General features: G+C 51.9%; 1 protein-coding gene across 3 annotated transcripts in view; it reads left to right on the top strand.

Annotated features, from left to right (window-relative positions):
• The window catches only part of CFAP45 (cilia and flagella associated protein 45), a 31601-nt gene extending 16551 nt beyond the window's left edge, over positions 1 to 15050 (top strand). For all 3 annotated transcript variants that reach the window (XM_038383519.2, XM_043502095.1, XM_038383520.2), the window contains 8 exons: positions 4186 to 4356; positions 4972 to 5150; positions 5390 to 5519; positions 5946 to 6092; positions 6734 to 6847; positions 8461 to 8654; positions 9397 to 9621; positions 14838 to 15050. In XM_038383519.2, the coding sequence (XP_038239447.1) occupies positions 4186 to 4356; positions 4972 to 5150; positions 5390 to 5519; positions 5946 to 6092; positions 6734 to 6847; positions 8461 to 8654; positions 9397 to 9621; positions 14838 to 14913 (1236 nt within the window). In that variant the 3' untranslated portion in view covers positions 14914 to 15050. The remainder of the gene's footprint in view (positions 1 to 4185; positions 4357 to 4971; positions 5151 to 5389; positions 5520 to 5945; positions 6093 to 6733; positions 6848 to 8460; positions 8655 to 9396; positions 9622 to 14837) is intronic.
• The last annotated feature ends 1582 nt before the right edge of the window (positions 15051 to 16632 follow it).

Here is a 16632-nt window from a genome sequence, read left to right as displayed (position 1 = left end):
CTTTTTACATCAAGATGCAGCTCCAACGCCTGTAACAGCAGAGGAGTTGAGACCTGGAAATTGCGAAGTGGTCGTACTTGTGCCAATATCCCTTTTAAGATTCCTAAATTTAACTTTATATGTTCCGGGGTAATCTGAAAATTTCGCAAAACAGTATCTTTAAATTTACAATAGTCTAAAGCATCTTCAATAGGCATTCCATTGAATACATTTTCAGCTTTACCAGTTAATTTTGCAATCAGGGTAGGAACTCTTATCACGGATTTCATGTATTACATACAGCCTTTCCAAGGTAGTCAGATATTCAGCAATATCATTGTCCTCACTGTATGCAGGACATAAGTGTTCCCATTTGTGAATTTTTGGAGTATGGGAGTCGTTGAGGTCGGCAGGTTCTGGGTCTGCTTCTCTAGAAGGTCCAGTTGATGTTTTCACTCTCTCTCTCTCTCTCTCCTTTCTTCCTGTTCGCGTGCGCTCTCTCTCTTCCGCGGCCCTTCTGTGTCCAGCTTCCTCCCTGACTGCCTTTTTTTTTTTTTTTTTATCTCCAGTTCTTTCAGTTGTAGTAATCTCTGGTGTTTCCTCTCTTTTTCTGCAGACTGAAGCCTAAAAAGCTCCAACTTTGCAACCGCTTCACTGCTTTCAGTCATTTTCCTGCTTTTCTGTTCCTACTTTCCTTTCCCAAAATAAACAGAAAATAACAAAACTGTGACCTCCTCCTGACAGTTCTTAGCCACTGCACTTAAGACTCACTTAAAATCACAAATATCAGTGCTTAAAGTGTGAACTTCATTTGGAGTAACAAGCCATACATACACCCTGCTCGCTGCGCCACTGTGACGTTCCCCTCTGATATTATCTGGACCAGTGATCTGCTAGGCCACTCCAATCCTTGCTATGGGAGCCAGGTTTACCCTGCTCTGCTGTGAGAACCCCCACTCCTGGGCTGTTCACGCACAGCCTCTGGCACGTAAACTGCTCCCAGCTACTTGCAAGCGAATGACACTAGCCAATATCTCCGGTCTCAGACACAACCCTGGGAACCTCCATCTTGCAGTGTCCAGTTATACCCACTGGTCGCTGCAAACTTATATAGATTCATCAATTTAACGAAGAAATTGATATGTACCAGGCTTGTTATCCCAAGGGGAGCCTCTGACACTGCAAACCAAACATACTGCTTCAGTTAGGATAAACAAACAGATTTATTAACTATAAAGATTGATTTTAAGTGATTACAAGTCAAAGCATAAGTCAGATGTGGTCAAATGAAATAAAAGCAAAGCGCATTCTAAGCTGATCTGAACACTTTCAGTGTCCTTACAAACTTTGATGCTTCTCACCACAGGCTCGCTGGTTACTTTTCAGTCAGGCTCGCCCCTTTGATCAGCACTTCAGTTGCTTGGTGGTGGTGGTGTCTGCAGATGTAGGTGGAAGAGAGAGAACGAGCATGGCAAATGTCTCTCCCTTTTATCATGTCCTTTCTTCCCTCTTGGCTTCCTCCCTCCCCCTTTCAGAGTCAGGTGAGCATTACCTCATTGCAGTCCCAAAAATGCCCAAAGGAAGGGGGTGACTCCCTCAAGGGTCTAACAGATTCTTTTGTTGATGCCTAGGCCAGCGCCATTTGTTCCTGTGAGGCTGGGCTGGGTTTGTCCCATGCATGCCCTGACAAGGCACGGACTGCCTCTCTGTTCTTGGAGAGTTTTTGCATGGGCTTGCTTTAAGCCATGGGGATGCATTTTCAGCCTCAACTATATACATGAAAATTTAACTGTCAAGGTTCCTTCGCCACTCTGAATTCTAGAGTACAGATGTGGGGACCTGCATGAAAGATGCCCTAAGCTTTTTCTTACCAGCTTAGGTTAAAAACTTCCTCAAGGTAGCTTCCTCAAACTTTGCCTTGTCCTTGAGCCCTATGCTGCCACCACCAAGCGTGTTAAACAAAGAACAGGGAAAGAACCCACTTGGAGACGTCTTCCCCCAAAATATCCCCCCCAAGCCCTACACCCCCTTTCCTGGGGAAGGCTTGTTAAAAATCCTCACCAATTTGTACAGGTGAACACAGACCCAAACCCTTGGATCTTAAGAACAATGAAAAAGCAATCAGGTTCTTTAAAAGAAGAATTTTAATTAAAGAAAAGGTAAAAGAATCACCTCTGTAAAATCAGGATGGTAAATACCTTACAGGATAATCAGATTCAAAACATAGAGAATCCCTCTAGGTAAAACCTTAAGTTACAAAAAGACACAAAAACAGGAATATGCATTCCATTCAGCACAGCGTATTTTACCAGCCATTAAACAAAAGGAAATTTAACGCATTTCTAGCTAGATTTACTAACTTAACACAGTTTCTGAGACTGTATTCCTGATCTGTTCCAGGCAAAAGCATCACCCAGACAGACCCTTTCCCCCCCACCCCCTCCAGCTTTGAAAGTATCTTGTCTCCTCATTGGTCATTTTGGTCAAGTGCCAGCGAGGTTATCCTAGCTTCTTAACCCTTTACAGGTGAAAGAGTTTTGCCTCTGGCCAGGAGGGATTTTTATAGCACTGTATACAGAAAATTGGTTACCCTTCCCTTTATTTTTATGTCAATAAACTGTAACCTTATGTCATAAATATAAAGGGAAGGGTAACCACCTTTCTGTCTGTGTGATGCTTTTGCCAGGAACAGAACAGGAATGGAGTATTAGAACTTGTTAGTAAGTAATCTAAGAACTGCGTTAGATTTCCTTTTGTTTAAAGGGCTGGTAAATAAGCTGTGCTGAATGGGATGTATATTCCTGTTTTTGAGTCTTTTTGTAACTTAAGGTTTTGCCTAGAGGGATTCTCTATGTTTTGAATCTGATTACCCTGTAAGGTATTTACCATACTGATTTTACAGAGGTGATTCTTTTACCTTTTCTTTAATTAAAATTCTTCTTTTAAGATCCTGCTTGCTTTTTCATTGTCTTAAGATCCAAGGGTTTGGGTCTGTGTTCACCTATGCAAATTGGTGAGGATTTTTATCAAGCCTTCCCCAGGAAAGGGGGTGTAGGGCTTGGGGGGGGATATTTTGGGGGGAAGATGTCTCCAAGTGGGCTCTTTTCCTGTTCTTTGTTTAACACACTTGGTGGTGGCAGCATAGGATTCAAGGACAAGGCAAAGTTTGTACCTTGAGGAAGTTTTTAGCCTAAGCTGGTAAGAATAAGCTTAGGGCATCTTTCATGCAGGTCCCCACATCTGTACCCTAGAGTTCAGAGTGGGGAAGGAACCTTGACACCTTACTATAACAAGCATGCTCGGTGCATTATGAGCCTTCTGAAGACACCCAACATGCCAAACTTTGCATTGGATACCATACAATCATTTTAGAAAGATGAACATGGGGGTGTAGGGTCTTCCCCCGAGGTACAGAGCATCACAGTGGGGTGCAGACTGCAAGGAGGGGGTGGGGTTCTTGACCAGCCAGGGCCCCAAACCATGTAGGGCTTTACAGAGGAAGCCCCTGGACAAGCTCATGTCTATGGGCCAGCAAACTGTTTATGAGGCTAACCCCAAACTGCGTCCCTGTCTGTCCTCCAGAGTGACCCCTGGTGGCTCCTAAGAATTGGCAGAGGTCTGGAAAGAGCTTTCCACCCAAATGCTTCCAGCAGCAGAGACATGGAATGTGTATCCTGTACTGGGACCCAAGGGAGCAAGCCCAGACTCTGATGGAGGGGTGTAGGGATCAGCCAGCCCCTACAGTTCATATCCCAGTGAGAATCCTCACCCCCTGTGGGGTGGGGAGACAGCAGTGCTACAATCTCAGGAAGTTCTGGCAGGGGAGAGAGTGGCTCATTTAATGGACTTGGGTGGTTGCTACCAAACTCAGGGATCCCGTGTAGGAAGGAGCCTTCTGCACAAAGCCACTGACTCATGAACACAGGATGAGGGGGTATATCACAGAGCCCATGGTTCCAGGCAGCTCTCCTGTCTCGGAGACTATAGGATTCGAGCGTCTCCCTCAGCACTGCTGCCTCCCTGAAGCACCCCCCAGGCAGGCCCAGCAATCCCTGCAGTGCAGGTCAACCCCACCCAGATATGGTGGTGCTGGCCCAGAAGAATCTGGCTTGTGGCAGCACTCTGGAGCGAGGGTCAGCCAGGCTCTCCAGTGCCAGGAATGTGGTGTGGGGATCCCTCTGTCAGCAGCCTGCCTTTCCCCTCCAGGCTGGGGTGAATGAGCGCAAGAATGTCTTGAAACAGAAGGGGATAGTGCAGAAGAAGAAGGAGAAGCTGAGCAACCTGGAGGAGGAGGCCAAGGAGCGAGCCCAGTACCTGCTGCAGCGGGCCAACAGGATGCGCATGGAGCAGGAGGACGAGGTCAAGGAGTTCAGCGAGGTGGGGTCCCGGGCTCTCTGCTCTGCAGTCTGCCCCTCTCCCTAATAACTAGGCCCTTCTGCGAAGCAGGTCAGAGCTATACCCACTGACCCATGGTACTCAGAGCCAGGTTTATCCAAATCAGGGCAAGCTCAGCCTTGCCCTGGAGGGACCCTGTACAGGGAGAGGGAAGCTGAGTCTTCTTGGCCCCTGTGCGATGGCTGTCAGTGAAGGTGCCTGCTGTGATGGTGCAGATCATGACCTGTCTATGAGGAGTGGGACAAAGACTCATTCCACGCGGTACCACTGGCCAGCCATCTGATAGCAAGGACTTACTGTCACTACTGACCTGGGCTGGATATGAACTGGTTACCTGCTGGGGGAAGCTCTTTGGGTCATTTCCAGCCTCCTGTGTCATGCGGTCCTTGCTGTACTCAGATGTGAGGAAACCAGGGTGCAGAAAGGCTAAGTGACCTGCCCGAGGGCACAGGGTGAGTCAGTGGTATAGCTGGAAATAGAGCTAATTCTTTGCTCTAACCACTAGATCACAGTCTCTGTTTCTTTCTCCTTGAACTGTCTCTCCCTTCCCCTCCCCCATGTGCAAGGATGAGCCAGTGCAGTTCTTCGTCCCCACAGATGATCCTGAATGCAAAGTGCCAGGCGATCCGCGATGCACAGATGCTGGAGAAACAGCTGATTGAGAAGGAGCTGGAGGAGGAGGAGAAACGCCTGGACCAGATGATGGAGGTGGAGAGGCAGAAAGCCACCAAGATGCAGGAGGAGCTGGAGCAGAAGAGGAAGCAGGAGCAGATCAGGTGAGCAGGAATGCCCCTTCCCCAGCACTGGACAGAGCTAGTCATAGTGCAGCCCCTCTCCCAGCACGTCCCACTTCCAGTGCAAGGTGAGAGGCACCCAGGGATACCTGCCTGTGTGGCCATGGGGCATGGCCAGCATAGCAGCCCTCAAGGCAGGTTTTGCAGGCATTTGTGCTGGGGACAATATGATGGGCCACTCATGTCTCCCTGCCAGAGACATTGTTGTGTCCTGTTTCCAGAGGGAGGCAACATATCATCAGGCAGATAGAGAAGAACCAGGAGGAGAGGGCTGTGAAGGCGGAGCAGCGGGATCAGGAGGCCCAGGAGATGCTGGATTATCTGGAGCAAATGCAGATGGAAGACCTGAGGGTAAGAGAGAGACATGTGAGGTGAGGTGTCAGAGATTGATTCTGAGCCCATCCAACTGCTCTTCTCTCACTCCCAGCAGTGTAAGTGAGGAGGAGCTCTGCTGCCAACCCAGCGCATGTGAGAGGAAACTCAGACTCCGGCTCTCTAGTATCCCCTGGGGCCAGGGGAAGGGGCAGCCCAGAGCTAGTTAATCTCACGGTTGAGGACTATGGGAAGCAGACAAAGAGCCCACCTGGAAAGTGAGCAATTGGAAAGTGGGCTCTTCAACCCCCGCCCAGTAGTTGGCCCCTCTGTCCCTCCTGTTGCATGGTACCAAGAGGGCTCCAGGCAAATGCCAAAGCAAGAATGGGTCAGGAAGGGGTCTGTGCTGGGGCCATCTTCCTGGGGTCCCTCTCTCATGGCCATCTTGTCTTGTACCTTTCTCAGGACATGGAGCACAGACATGAGCAGAAGATGAAAATTCAGGCTGAGATTAAACGTATCAATGATGAAAACCAGCAGCGTAAGGAGGAGCAGCTGGCACAGGAGAGGATGGCTGACCAGCGGGTGCTGGAGTACCAGAAGCAGAAAATAGTATGTTCTGTGGGCAGGGGGACGAGACCAGGTGGCATTCCTGCCCAGTAAATTGAGAGTGCATGTCACCATGAAGGTTCTGCTCTAGTTTAGCCAGGAGTTCTGGGCCTGGTGCAGAAATTACTGTGTGAGGGGTGCGATTCTCTGGCCTGTGCTATGCAGGAGTTGAGACTAGATCACCATAATGGTTCCTTCTGGCATTGATGTCTGTGAATCTGTCTGTGAGATCCATTTGTGCTGATGGATGTCCATATCCCACAGGCAGAGACACACATCTGTATGTACCACGTTTTCTGCTGTGTGAGCATTGTTCAGCTGAGAACTTAGGCAGCATGTCTGGAGAGCTAGATGCTGGCCCCTATAAGGAGTCCAGACAAGAAGGGGAGCAATTTACTAAGGGTCGTGGTGGATTCTCCATCACTGACAAGTCTGGATGTGTACCTAAATATCTGCTCTAGGAATTATTTGGGGGAAGTTCTCTGGCCCGTCTTATACAGGTGCTCAGAGATGTGTGTGTGAGCGAGAGACAGAGACACTGGGTGTGTATTATGCTGTGCACTTGCACGGGTTGGCGATGGGGAAGGGCTACTGTTAACAGCCTGGCTGCAGTTCATTGACCCGGCACTGTTTGCCTGGCCCAGGCACGGGAAGCAGAGTTCGAGGCTGAACAGGAGAAGATCCGTCGGGAGAAGGAGATGGAGACGGCACGTCTGAGGGCGATGCAGGAAAAGGCCCAGGATTACCAAGCAGAGCAGGTAACATGCTCGCAAAGCCTGCCCCCATGCCAGTCCGTCCGTCCGTCTCTCTCTCTCTCTCTCTCTCTCTCCCCCCTGCTTCCATCCCATCCCAGCCAAGTCAAAACCTCAAGAAACCCAATGGGAGTAGCAGGGGAATGGTTACTCTTGCCAGACCAGTCCCTAGAGCCCTAGTGGAGTAGGGGGCATGGGTGGGGCACACCCCCTGGCCAGGACACCTGGTCAGAGTGCATTATGTCTGCATGCTCCAGAGCCAGTGGGCGGAGGGGCCAAGCAAGGGGCCAGGGGAGATGCTGCATTCTCTTAACAGACTTGCATCAAGCAGCATGTTCCCCTGAGCAAACTCCTTCCCCAGTCCTAAGGAATTAGCAGCTTCCCTTCACGCAGAATGTCTGTCCCCCTTGCTGGAGCTGGCAAGGGGCTAGCAAGCGCTGCTGGGACAGAGGTAAGATGGAAAAGCTGGAGCCTCTCTTCTCTGCTGGGTGTTCTGCCAGGAGCTGTGGAAGCCCCTCACTCAGCCCATGCTGCAGCTAGGAGGGGGGATATTTCAGTGAAACGCACTGAGAAATGGACCTTGTTAAACCAGTTGTGTTGCCCTGTTGAGGCACCGTGGTGTAGAGCAGCCTTCCCTTCCCCTGCCCTGCCCTCCAAGGAGGTCTCATCCCATCCCTTGCCTTGGCAAGGGACCGGGAATGATGCTGCTGCCTCACACACCTCGTGGGGGTCTCACAGCAAAGCAAGGGAGACATGAGAAACCTGTGTCCACAGGACTGTAACCTGGGCTGTGGCAGGGCAAGGGCCCCTGGCTGAGAAAGCTCTGCTCTTTGTCCTGGAGAGGCCACCTCAGGAGCACAGCTAGGCCTTGCTGCCATAATGGGGTGGGAGGCAGGTTTCTCAGGTGGCCCCAGGCCAGAGCTGTGGAGATCTCCCCAGCCCCTCAGTGGACCCACTAGAACCTGTGTTATGCGCTCCCAACAGCCTGCCTTGCTCAGGAGGTGGCTGCAGCATCCTATAGATCAGGGATAGGATATTTTTTGTCAAGGTACAGTCCAGATCCACACTCCAGAGAAAATTAAAAAAAAAAACCCCACACACAACAACAACAACGATAAGTCAGTCAGAAAAAATGTCAGGGTCTGTTCAAAAGCACCTGTCAGTCCGGATTTGGCCCACAGTCCGCATATTGACTACCCCTGCTATAGATGATCACTGGCTCTGAAGGACCATGAGGAACCTGAGGTTGTGAGCTGGGTGCCAGCATAACTCATAGATGGCACCAACACATTGTTCTGTATTTTTCTTCTCTCCGTTCAGCTCAGATCCCAAGTCTAACAAGGTTTCTGTAATGTCCAGCACCACTGGCTCTGCCCATGCTCAGCCACTCTGGCTGTGTCCGTCCTGCATCACTAGTAGGAGCATGCACATAGCTGGATGCTGTGCTGGGGGGCAAGAGGCAGGACGGAACCCAGCTGGCTCCTCTGTAGCCCAGACAAAGGGAGCCCAAGGTCCTGAGCAGCAACAGAGGCTGTCTGTCCTGGGCTCCGCATCAGGTGTGTGGAGCTAGGGTCCCTGCTCTGCTCACAGTGGGAGTCAGTGCTCTCCCTTCCTGGCAGGATGCGCTGCGGGCCAAGCGGAACCAAGAGGCCACCGAGCGAGAGTGGCGCCAGAAGGAGAAGGAAGCTGCGCAGAGGAAGGCGGAGACTGAGGCCATGCTGAAGAAGAGTCGGCTGGAGCAGATAGCCTACAAGGAGCACAGCCTGGCTGTGCAGGTGCAGCGGGACCGCAATGAGTTCGAGAGGATACTCAGGTAGCACAGGTGGTGCTAGTGGGGTCACTGATGTAGTAACTGAGACCCAGCCCCAGAGAGCCAGGTAGTTCAGGGACCAAGTTCCCAGTGATGCTGCGAAGCACCCCTGGTGTGCACCTTCCTTCTGCCCTGTCCAGTGCTGAAGGGACTGGGGGCTGATCTCCTGCCCCCTCAGCACCAGGGTTTCCTTCAGAGGCTTTTCACACCATGAACAATGGTTTTGTGGATCTTTGATCACATGATCAGAAAATTCTACCCAGCATGCACTTTGTCATTTCTGCCCCTCCAGCTTCGAGCAGCATAGTGGGAAGCAGGGTTCTGTACAAAATATCCCTCTGTATGTCAGGCTCACGCTGCTCTCTGGCTGTTCAGCCTGGGAACTGGGTGGGCACATCAGCCAAAACGCTGGGCCTGAGCTGCCTGCTCAGGCTGCAATCTGCCTTGGACTGCACTGGGAGCCTGCCCATTGCAGGTCTGTCTGGGGAGCCCAGCTTCCCCCATGAAGCCATGGTGAGGAGGACACAGCCTGGGCAGTCAGCAGCAGGAACAAGGAAATCCTTGTCTGCACGGGAGGGTGCGTAGCATGAGAGTGGGGAAGTGAAACCGGAATGCATCGAGAGGAACCTATGGCTGCAGCATGGGCCAGAGCCTTGGACAGAGGGTTATCTGCCTTTCCAGCGCTGCAGCTGGGGCAGGTGGCAGTTCGAGCACAAGGGTCATGCAGCCCAGTGTCTCCCTGCAGAGCCCAGCAGGATCAGATTGAGAAGGAACGGAAGGAGCAGGAGCGGCGCGCAGCCCTGCAGCTGATGCACGCCAACCAGGTGCGACGCCAGGTGCGCGAGCATCAGCAGAAGCAGGTGCAGGAGAGAATTGCTACCTTCGAGGAGGGCAAGCGGCTGAAGGAAGAGGCACGCCAGCGCAGCGAGCGTATCAGTGAGATCAAGAGGAAGAAGATGGAGGAGCTCAGGTGAGGTTGCAGGGCCAAGCAGAAGACCCGTGCCTTAGGAGTCTGGGCTCCTGGGCTGGGCTTGGCATGACATCAGCCCATTCCTAGTGCTGGGAAAGGCCATGGGAAGGGCTTAGAGGGTCACTGCTCATGCAGCACAATCCAGCAGGATACCCCATTACGTTTTGGGGTGCAATCCAGACCAGTAAGGGGTTGTGCCCTGTAACTCTGAGTGCTGTAAATGTTCTGCTGCTATAGTTCACAGCTCAGACACCAACAGCCGGCAGACAGGCATGCGATATATCTTGAGTGTCTGTGTGCTGTGCGCCCTGGGTCAGCACTTCTGACTTCAGCAGCCTGCCACAACATAACAGTCCCTCCCTGGTGTCTACCAACTTTGATTACACCTGGGATGACAACCCTGTAGCAAACCACTGACTTACCGGTGCAGCGCCTCCTGCTGGTTGTCTTGGGAATTAACTCTTCAGCATACAGAGCGCCTCCTACTGGCCAGTGTCTTGCCTGCCGCTGGCCCCCATTTCCCTCCAGACCCCAGTGCTCTTTGCCCTGGGGTTCTGCCCCTGCGGTACCCCCACACTCTGGGTCTCCCCTCCCAGTGGAACCCCCAACCCTCTCACCCACCTTGCCTCAGTGACTACTGCCAGTCATCATTTAGCCCCTGCTTACTGGGGCAAACTGCAGTCTGTCATGGCCACTCATCATTGGCAAGGAGATAGGCAGAGGCAGCTGGTCCAATCTCTGGTCTGCACTTCCCAGCCCCTGCATAGGCCTTTACCAAGACCTCAGCCTGAGGAGTTGCCAGGCTGGAGCTCCCCAGCTCCTCTGGCCTTTCCCCCAGCCCTGCCCTGCCCTGCCCTGCCCCAGGTACCCTTTTCTCCATGGCAGCTAGGTCCTTCTTTCGCCATAGCTAGAAGGAGACTGACCCAGCTCCTCCCTGAGCCCTTATTACAGGGTCAAGTGTGGCCTGATTGGGTCATGGCCCCAGCTGTGGCTGCTTCCCCAGTCAGCCTAGTCTTTTCTCTCAGAAGCGGGGTAACTGCTCTGCTACAGACCCCAACATGCTTCCAGTCCTGAATTTCCCCAAAACCATCTGCCTTGAAGTGTCCAGCCCTCTCCTGGATCACTCAGAGAAATCAGGGTCGTTTATTCCTTTAAAGAGACAGTACCCAGCAGCTTGCCATATTAATTGGAGTTAACAATTCCTTCAATTCAGACACAGCACTAGGTTGGTTTAGATTAAAATAAAACCAGTTGATTAGCAACAGGGCACAGGTTAAGTGATGCCAAGTAAAAGATATAAAGGGGGAGATGGTTTCAAGAAATCAAAGTGAAAACTCATATTTAAAAGACTCAAACTTTATCTAGCAAAGCACCGTGTTTGTTTAAGATGGTGTCACTGACCAGTTATTCATGGTCCAGCATGGCTGACTGTCCTTCAGTCAGGACCATCACAGAAATACAGGGCACTGGTTCCCTTGTCTCCATGGTGAAGGATAATAACTCAGTGGTTCACTGTCTCTCTCTTTATGGTCCAGTAAGCATTTGAAAAGCTTCTCTCTTAAAGTGCATTGATCCTGCTTCAACAAGGACAAAGGCTTCCTGGGGGTGGTGTCTCCATCAGCCGTTGATAGTTTAGTCTTCACCTCTTCTCCTTGTTCACTGAATGGCTTTGTTACCTTTCATGTAAATGTAGTTTCATTGTCTCTGCCTGATGATGAGGCTGGTTAGTCAAGTGAATACACAGTCGTTTATGGTCTAGACATGCTGACTCCCCAACCACCAGGTGAGATTTAATGGTTCTAGGTTTCAGAGTGGTAACCGTGTTAGTCTGTATCAGCAAAAACAACAAGGAGTACTTGTGGCATCTTAGAGACTAACAAATTTATTCGGGCATAAGCTTTCATGGGCTAGAACCCCAATTAACAGTAGGATACCAAGGGAGGAAAAATAACTTTTGTAGTGGTAATGAGAGTGGCCCATCTCATTAGACTGACCTCACACTTGGTAAGGCAACTCCCTTCTTTTCATGTATGTATATCTGCTCCTGTATTTTCCACTCCATGCATATGATGAAGTGGGTTCTAGCTCACGAAAGTTTATGCCCAAATAAATTTGTTAGTCTCTAAGGTGCCACATGGACTCCTCGTTTTTTTGAATGGTTCTTTTTACAGTTCCATTGTCACCAGTCACCTGCTTCGTTAGTATGCAAGCCCTGGGCAGACCTGTTTCTACTTTGTTCAAATACAGACTTTAAAACATAGTCGCAAGGGACATTCATAACTCTTCATGCAGCTTTGTCACATCTATTCTACAATGATAGTATTGACTTGTGTATTAGTAGTTTTCAAATGATACCCCACAAGGATAGTTTGGTCAGTGCTGTGGGCGTAGGGCAGAGGTGAGCAAACTACGGCCGGCGCGCCACATCTGGCCCACAGGACCCTCCTGCTTAGCCCCTGAGCTCCTGGCCCGGGAGGCTAGCCCCTGCCCCGCCAGCCTCAGCGCGCCGTGCCACGCTCTGGGTGGCTGGGCAGTGCAGTTGCAGAGCTGCAGCCTGACCCAGTGCTCTGGGCGTCACAGCTGTAGCGCCACCAGCCACCGGTGCTCCAGGCAGCGCAATGAGGGGGTAGGGGGGGTTGGATAAAGGGCAGGGGAGTTCAGGGTGTGGTCAGGTGTCAGGGGTGTGGATAGGGGTCAGGGAGAGTCAGAGGGCAGGGAAGTTGGATGGGGCAGAGGTCCTGGGGGGGGGCAGTCAGGAATGAGGTGGGGATTGGATGGGGCGGCAGGGGTGGGAGGTCTGGGGGTGGTCAGGGGACAGGGAGAAGGGTGTGGTGGATGGGGCAGGAGTCCCAGGGGGGCCGTCAGGGGACAGGGAACAGAGGGGTTGGATGGGGCAGGAGTCCTGGGGGAGCCGTCAGGGGGCGTCAGATAGGAGGCAGGGGCCAGGCCACACCTGGCTGTTTGGGGAGACACAGCCTCCCCTAACCAGCCCGCCATACAATTTTGGAAACCCGATGTGGCCCTCAGGCCAAAAAATTTGCCTGCCCCTGGCGTAGGGTGTGAATACAGGGGTATGTAGGGTCACAACCCCATCTCTGCTTTCTCTCCCCATATCCACTCCCTGGTTCTGGGCCCAGCAGGGTAGATGGGGGCTGTGGAGATGATGGAGTTGGCAGAGAGATGGGGAGGAGCAGCTGCTGGGCAGAGCTGGGCAGGCCAGAAGAGGAAGTTGGTTAGCAGGGCTGAAACAGTTCACTAGGAGAGGTTCCTAGTGCTGCCCCCAGGGCTTCCCTTTCTGCCCCCTTTCTGAGCCTCCCCTCCAGCCCTCCTTTCTGCCCGCCAGCACTTCTTCCACCATACACATATGGGGATGGATCACCGCATGGAAGAGGCAGCAGATTCCCTCCAGCTGCTGCCAGCCCCCAACCTCTTGGTCAAACAGAACCAGCTCCATCTTAGAATCATAGAATATCAGGGTTGGAAGGGACCTCAGGAGGTCATCTAGTCCAACCCCCTGCTCAAAGCAGGACCAACACCAACTAAATCATCCCAGCCAGGGCTTTGTCAAGCCTGACCTTAAAAACTTCTAAGGAAGGAGATTCCGCCACCTCCCTAGGTAACCCATTCCAGTGTTTCACCACCCTCCTAGTGTTTTTCCTAATATCCAACCTAAACCTCCCCCACTGCAACTTGAGACCATTGCTCCTCATTCTGTCATCTGCTACCACTGAGAACAGTTTAGATCCATCCTCTTTGGAACCCCCTTTCAGGTAGTTGAAAGCAGCTATCAAATCCCCCCTCCTTCTTCTCTTCTGCAGACTAAACAATCCCAGTTCCCTCAGCCTCTCCTCATAAGTCATGTCTTCTAGTCCCTTAATCATTTTTGTTGCCCTCTGCTGGACGTTTTCCAATTTTTCCACATCCTTTTTGTAGCGTGGGGCCCAAAACTGGACACAGTACTCCAGATGAGGCCTCACCCATGTCGAATAGAGGGGAACGATCACATCCCTCGATCTGCTGGCATTGCCCCTACTTATACATCCCAAAATGCCATTGGCCTTCTTGGCAACAAGGGCACACTGTTGACTCAAATCCAGCTTTCCGTCCACTGTAACCCCTAGGTCCTTTTCTGCAGAACTGCTGCTGAGCCATTCGGTCCCTAGTCTGTAGCAGTGCATGGGATTCTTCTGTCCTAAGTGCAGGACTCTGTCCTTGTTGAACCTCATCGGATTTCTTTTGGCCCAATCCTCTAATTTGTCTAGGGCCCTCTGTATCCTATCCCTACCTTCCAGCGTATCTACCTCTCCTCCCAGTTTAGTGTCATCTGCAAACTTGCTGAGGGTGCAATCCACACCGTCCTCCAGATCATTAATGAAGATATTGAACAAAACCGGCTCGAGGACTGACCCTTGGGGCACTCCGCTTGATACCAGCTGACAACTAGACATGGAGCCATTGATCACTACCCATTGAGCCCGACAATCTAGCCAGCTTTCTATCCACCTTATAGTCCATTCATCCAGCCCATACTTTTTAAATTACTGGCAAGAATACTGTGGGAGACCATGTCAAAAGCTTTGCTAAAGTCAAGGAACAACATGTCCGCTGCTTTCTCCTCATCCACAGAGCCAGTTATCTCGTCCTAGAAGGCAATTAGATTAGTCAGGCATGACTTGCCCTTGGTGAATCCATGCTGACTGTTCCTGATCACTTTCCATTCCTCTAAGTGCTTCAGAATTGATTCCTTGAGGACCTGCTCCATGATTTTTCCAGGGACTGAGGTGAGGCTGACTGGCCTGTAGTTTCCAGGATCCACCTCCTTCCCTTTGTTAAAGATGGACTCTACATTAGCCTTTTTCTAGTTGTCCGGGACCGCCTCCGATCGCCGTGAGTTTTCAAAGATAATGGCCAATGGCTCTGCAATCACGTCTGCCAACTCCTTCATTGTGACCAGGCAGCGGGGCCCCAGGGGGAGCAGCTAGAGGGACAGATTTAAATTCCATGCCGAAGAGGTCCCCTGCCCCACCAGACAGAGGCCCCACTGATCATGGTGAGGAGGCTGGTACTGCCAAGTCCAGTTTGGCCCTCCCAGCTGACTCTGTGGGACCTGGGAGAGATGGGGGCTCAGGCTGTGGGCTGGGCCCATACCCCATCATTCTGCAGCAGTGCCTTGGGGCTTTCAGTGACATCCCTTCCCTTGTTTTCTTTGTTTCTAGAGCTGCTGGCCTGCCTGAGAAGTACTGTGCCCAGGTGGAGCGCCGAGCCCTCGTTGGTCCAGCCTCCGTGCACTGAGGATCTCCAAGGCAGCATTGCCTACCTCAACCTGGCTCCACCGCACAGCAAGGAATAGCAGCCCAGCCTCGCCAGGGGCCTAGATTTTATATTTTGTTAGTTTCTGAGAGTGTTTTATGAATAGAGATATTTATGGAGGTGTTGGTGTCCTTCGCTTTACTGTGTCCCCAAACCAGCCCCACCAGGGAAGGTGGGAACAGCATCCCCTCTCCAGCTCGACGGGCTGTGGAGAGTGGCTCACTCATGCTCCTCAGGTGAGAGGGATGCATTAGAGGGTACCTCCCCTCCACTTCCATGGAGGGGCTTATGTCAGGTCCTGGACATGGGTGGTCAAACCACAGGCTTCCTGGGTTATTGTGGGCAAGGTACATGGGCATTTTCTTCACTGTGCTACAGTCCTTAGCTCAGTTACGTGGGGCTGCTCAGCCAGCTTGCAGCTTGTGGCCAGAGCCAGACCAGCCAGTCACTGGCAGCCGGGAAAAATCCCGGCTTGATCTGTTCCCATATCCCCCTGTCCATCAGTATGGAATGCTAAAGGCTGGAGTCATCTGCTGATGTCTGAGAAGAGCAAGAGAAACCATACGCTCCTGGAAACCCCGCTGGGCCCCTGCCCTCCGGACGGCATCGGCTCCAGACGCCGCTGGGCCCCTGCCCTCCGGACGGCATCGGCTCCGGAGCCCCAAACAATTCTTTGGACAGAGTTAGATACAGTACAGGTGGGTCCCTTCCTTGGCTTGACTATGACTTGATGGCTCTCAGCTCAGTTCCAGGTCCCCTAGCATCAACAGCACTCCCTGGGCTCTAATAACCCTTGTCATTAAAGCTGGATGAACAGTGTAGCAGCTGCCAGAACACCATCAAGAACTCTCAACAGGTTCATTCTCCCAGTATACCCTGGCCTTGGCTCCCGATTCCCATTTGGATGGCTGATAGTCCCCGCACAGCCCCCCCTCCCCCCCGTCCTGCGTGCAGTATTGGCTCTGTAGTGCTGTAGGGATTGGTGCTGAGAGCAGCACTAGAGTTAAAGTTGAAACTGGATTTTCCTTTGCTGTCTAGTTCTGTTCTGCTGTCAGTGTTTTTTGGAACAAATTCTTGATGTATATACTCTGAGAACGACGTACTGGAGGGAGTCACATTGCGTGGGGAAATGGACTGGCGCCAAGAGCAACAACAGCAGAAAATCCCTGAGTGCTGATAGATTGCTCCCAGCTGTGCTACGCAGGAGTGCCAGGAGTCAGTGTGTCAGGCACAGTAGCGTACCCCACAGAGAGCTTTCTCTGGAAGAATCACTGTCAGAGGGGTTGAGGCCGGAAAATTTGCCTAACTGAAGGCTCCAGGCACCCATATCCCTGGGACAGAAGTTTTTCCAGCTGCTCCTCCCAGCTCATACAACAGCATCTGCCTGAACCCCAGAGGTGATAAACCTTTGTTGTTACAGAGAGGCTTGGGGCGGGAGGAAGAGGGGGAAAGGAGGAGAGAGAGAGCAAGCAGGGAATGGAAAGATAGGAAAAATCACCGGAGGGTCTTTGATAGAGGGAGGCACAGACTGGCTTACCTCTCTCCTTTGGCTCCTGCAAGTCCAGCTCTGTCCCCATGTCCCAGAACAGCATGGTCCTGTACATGGCGTCAGGGGCTGTCAAGGTTCCTTCCCCACTCTGAACTCTAGGGTACAGATGTGGGGACCTGCATGAAAGACCCCCTAAGCTTTTTCTTACTAGC

The sequence above is a fragment of the Dermochelys coriacea genome, chromosome 24 (genome assembly GCF_009764565.3).
Source record: "Dermochelys coriacea isolate rDerCor1 chromosome 24, rDerCor1.pri.v4, whole genome shotgun sequence".
Classification (NCBI taxonomy): Eukaryota; Metazoa; Chordata; order Testudines; family Dermochelyidae; genus Dermochelys; species Dermochelys coriacea.
The sequence above is the reverse complement of the archived record's forward strand: the minus strand, read 5'-3'. Positions and strand labels throughout refer to the sequence as shown.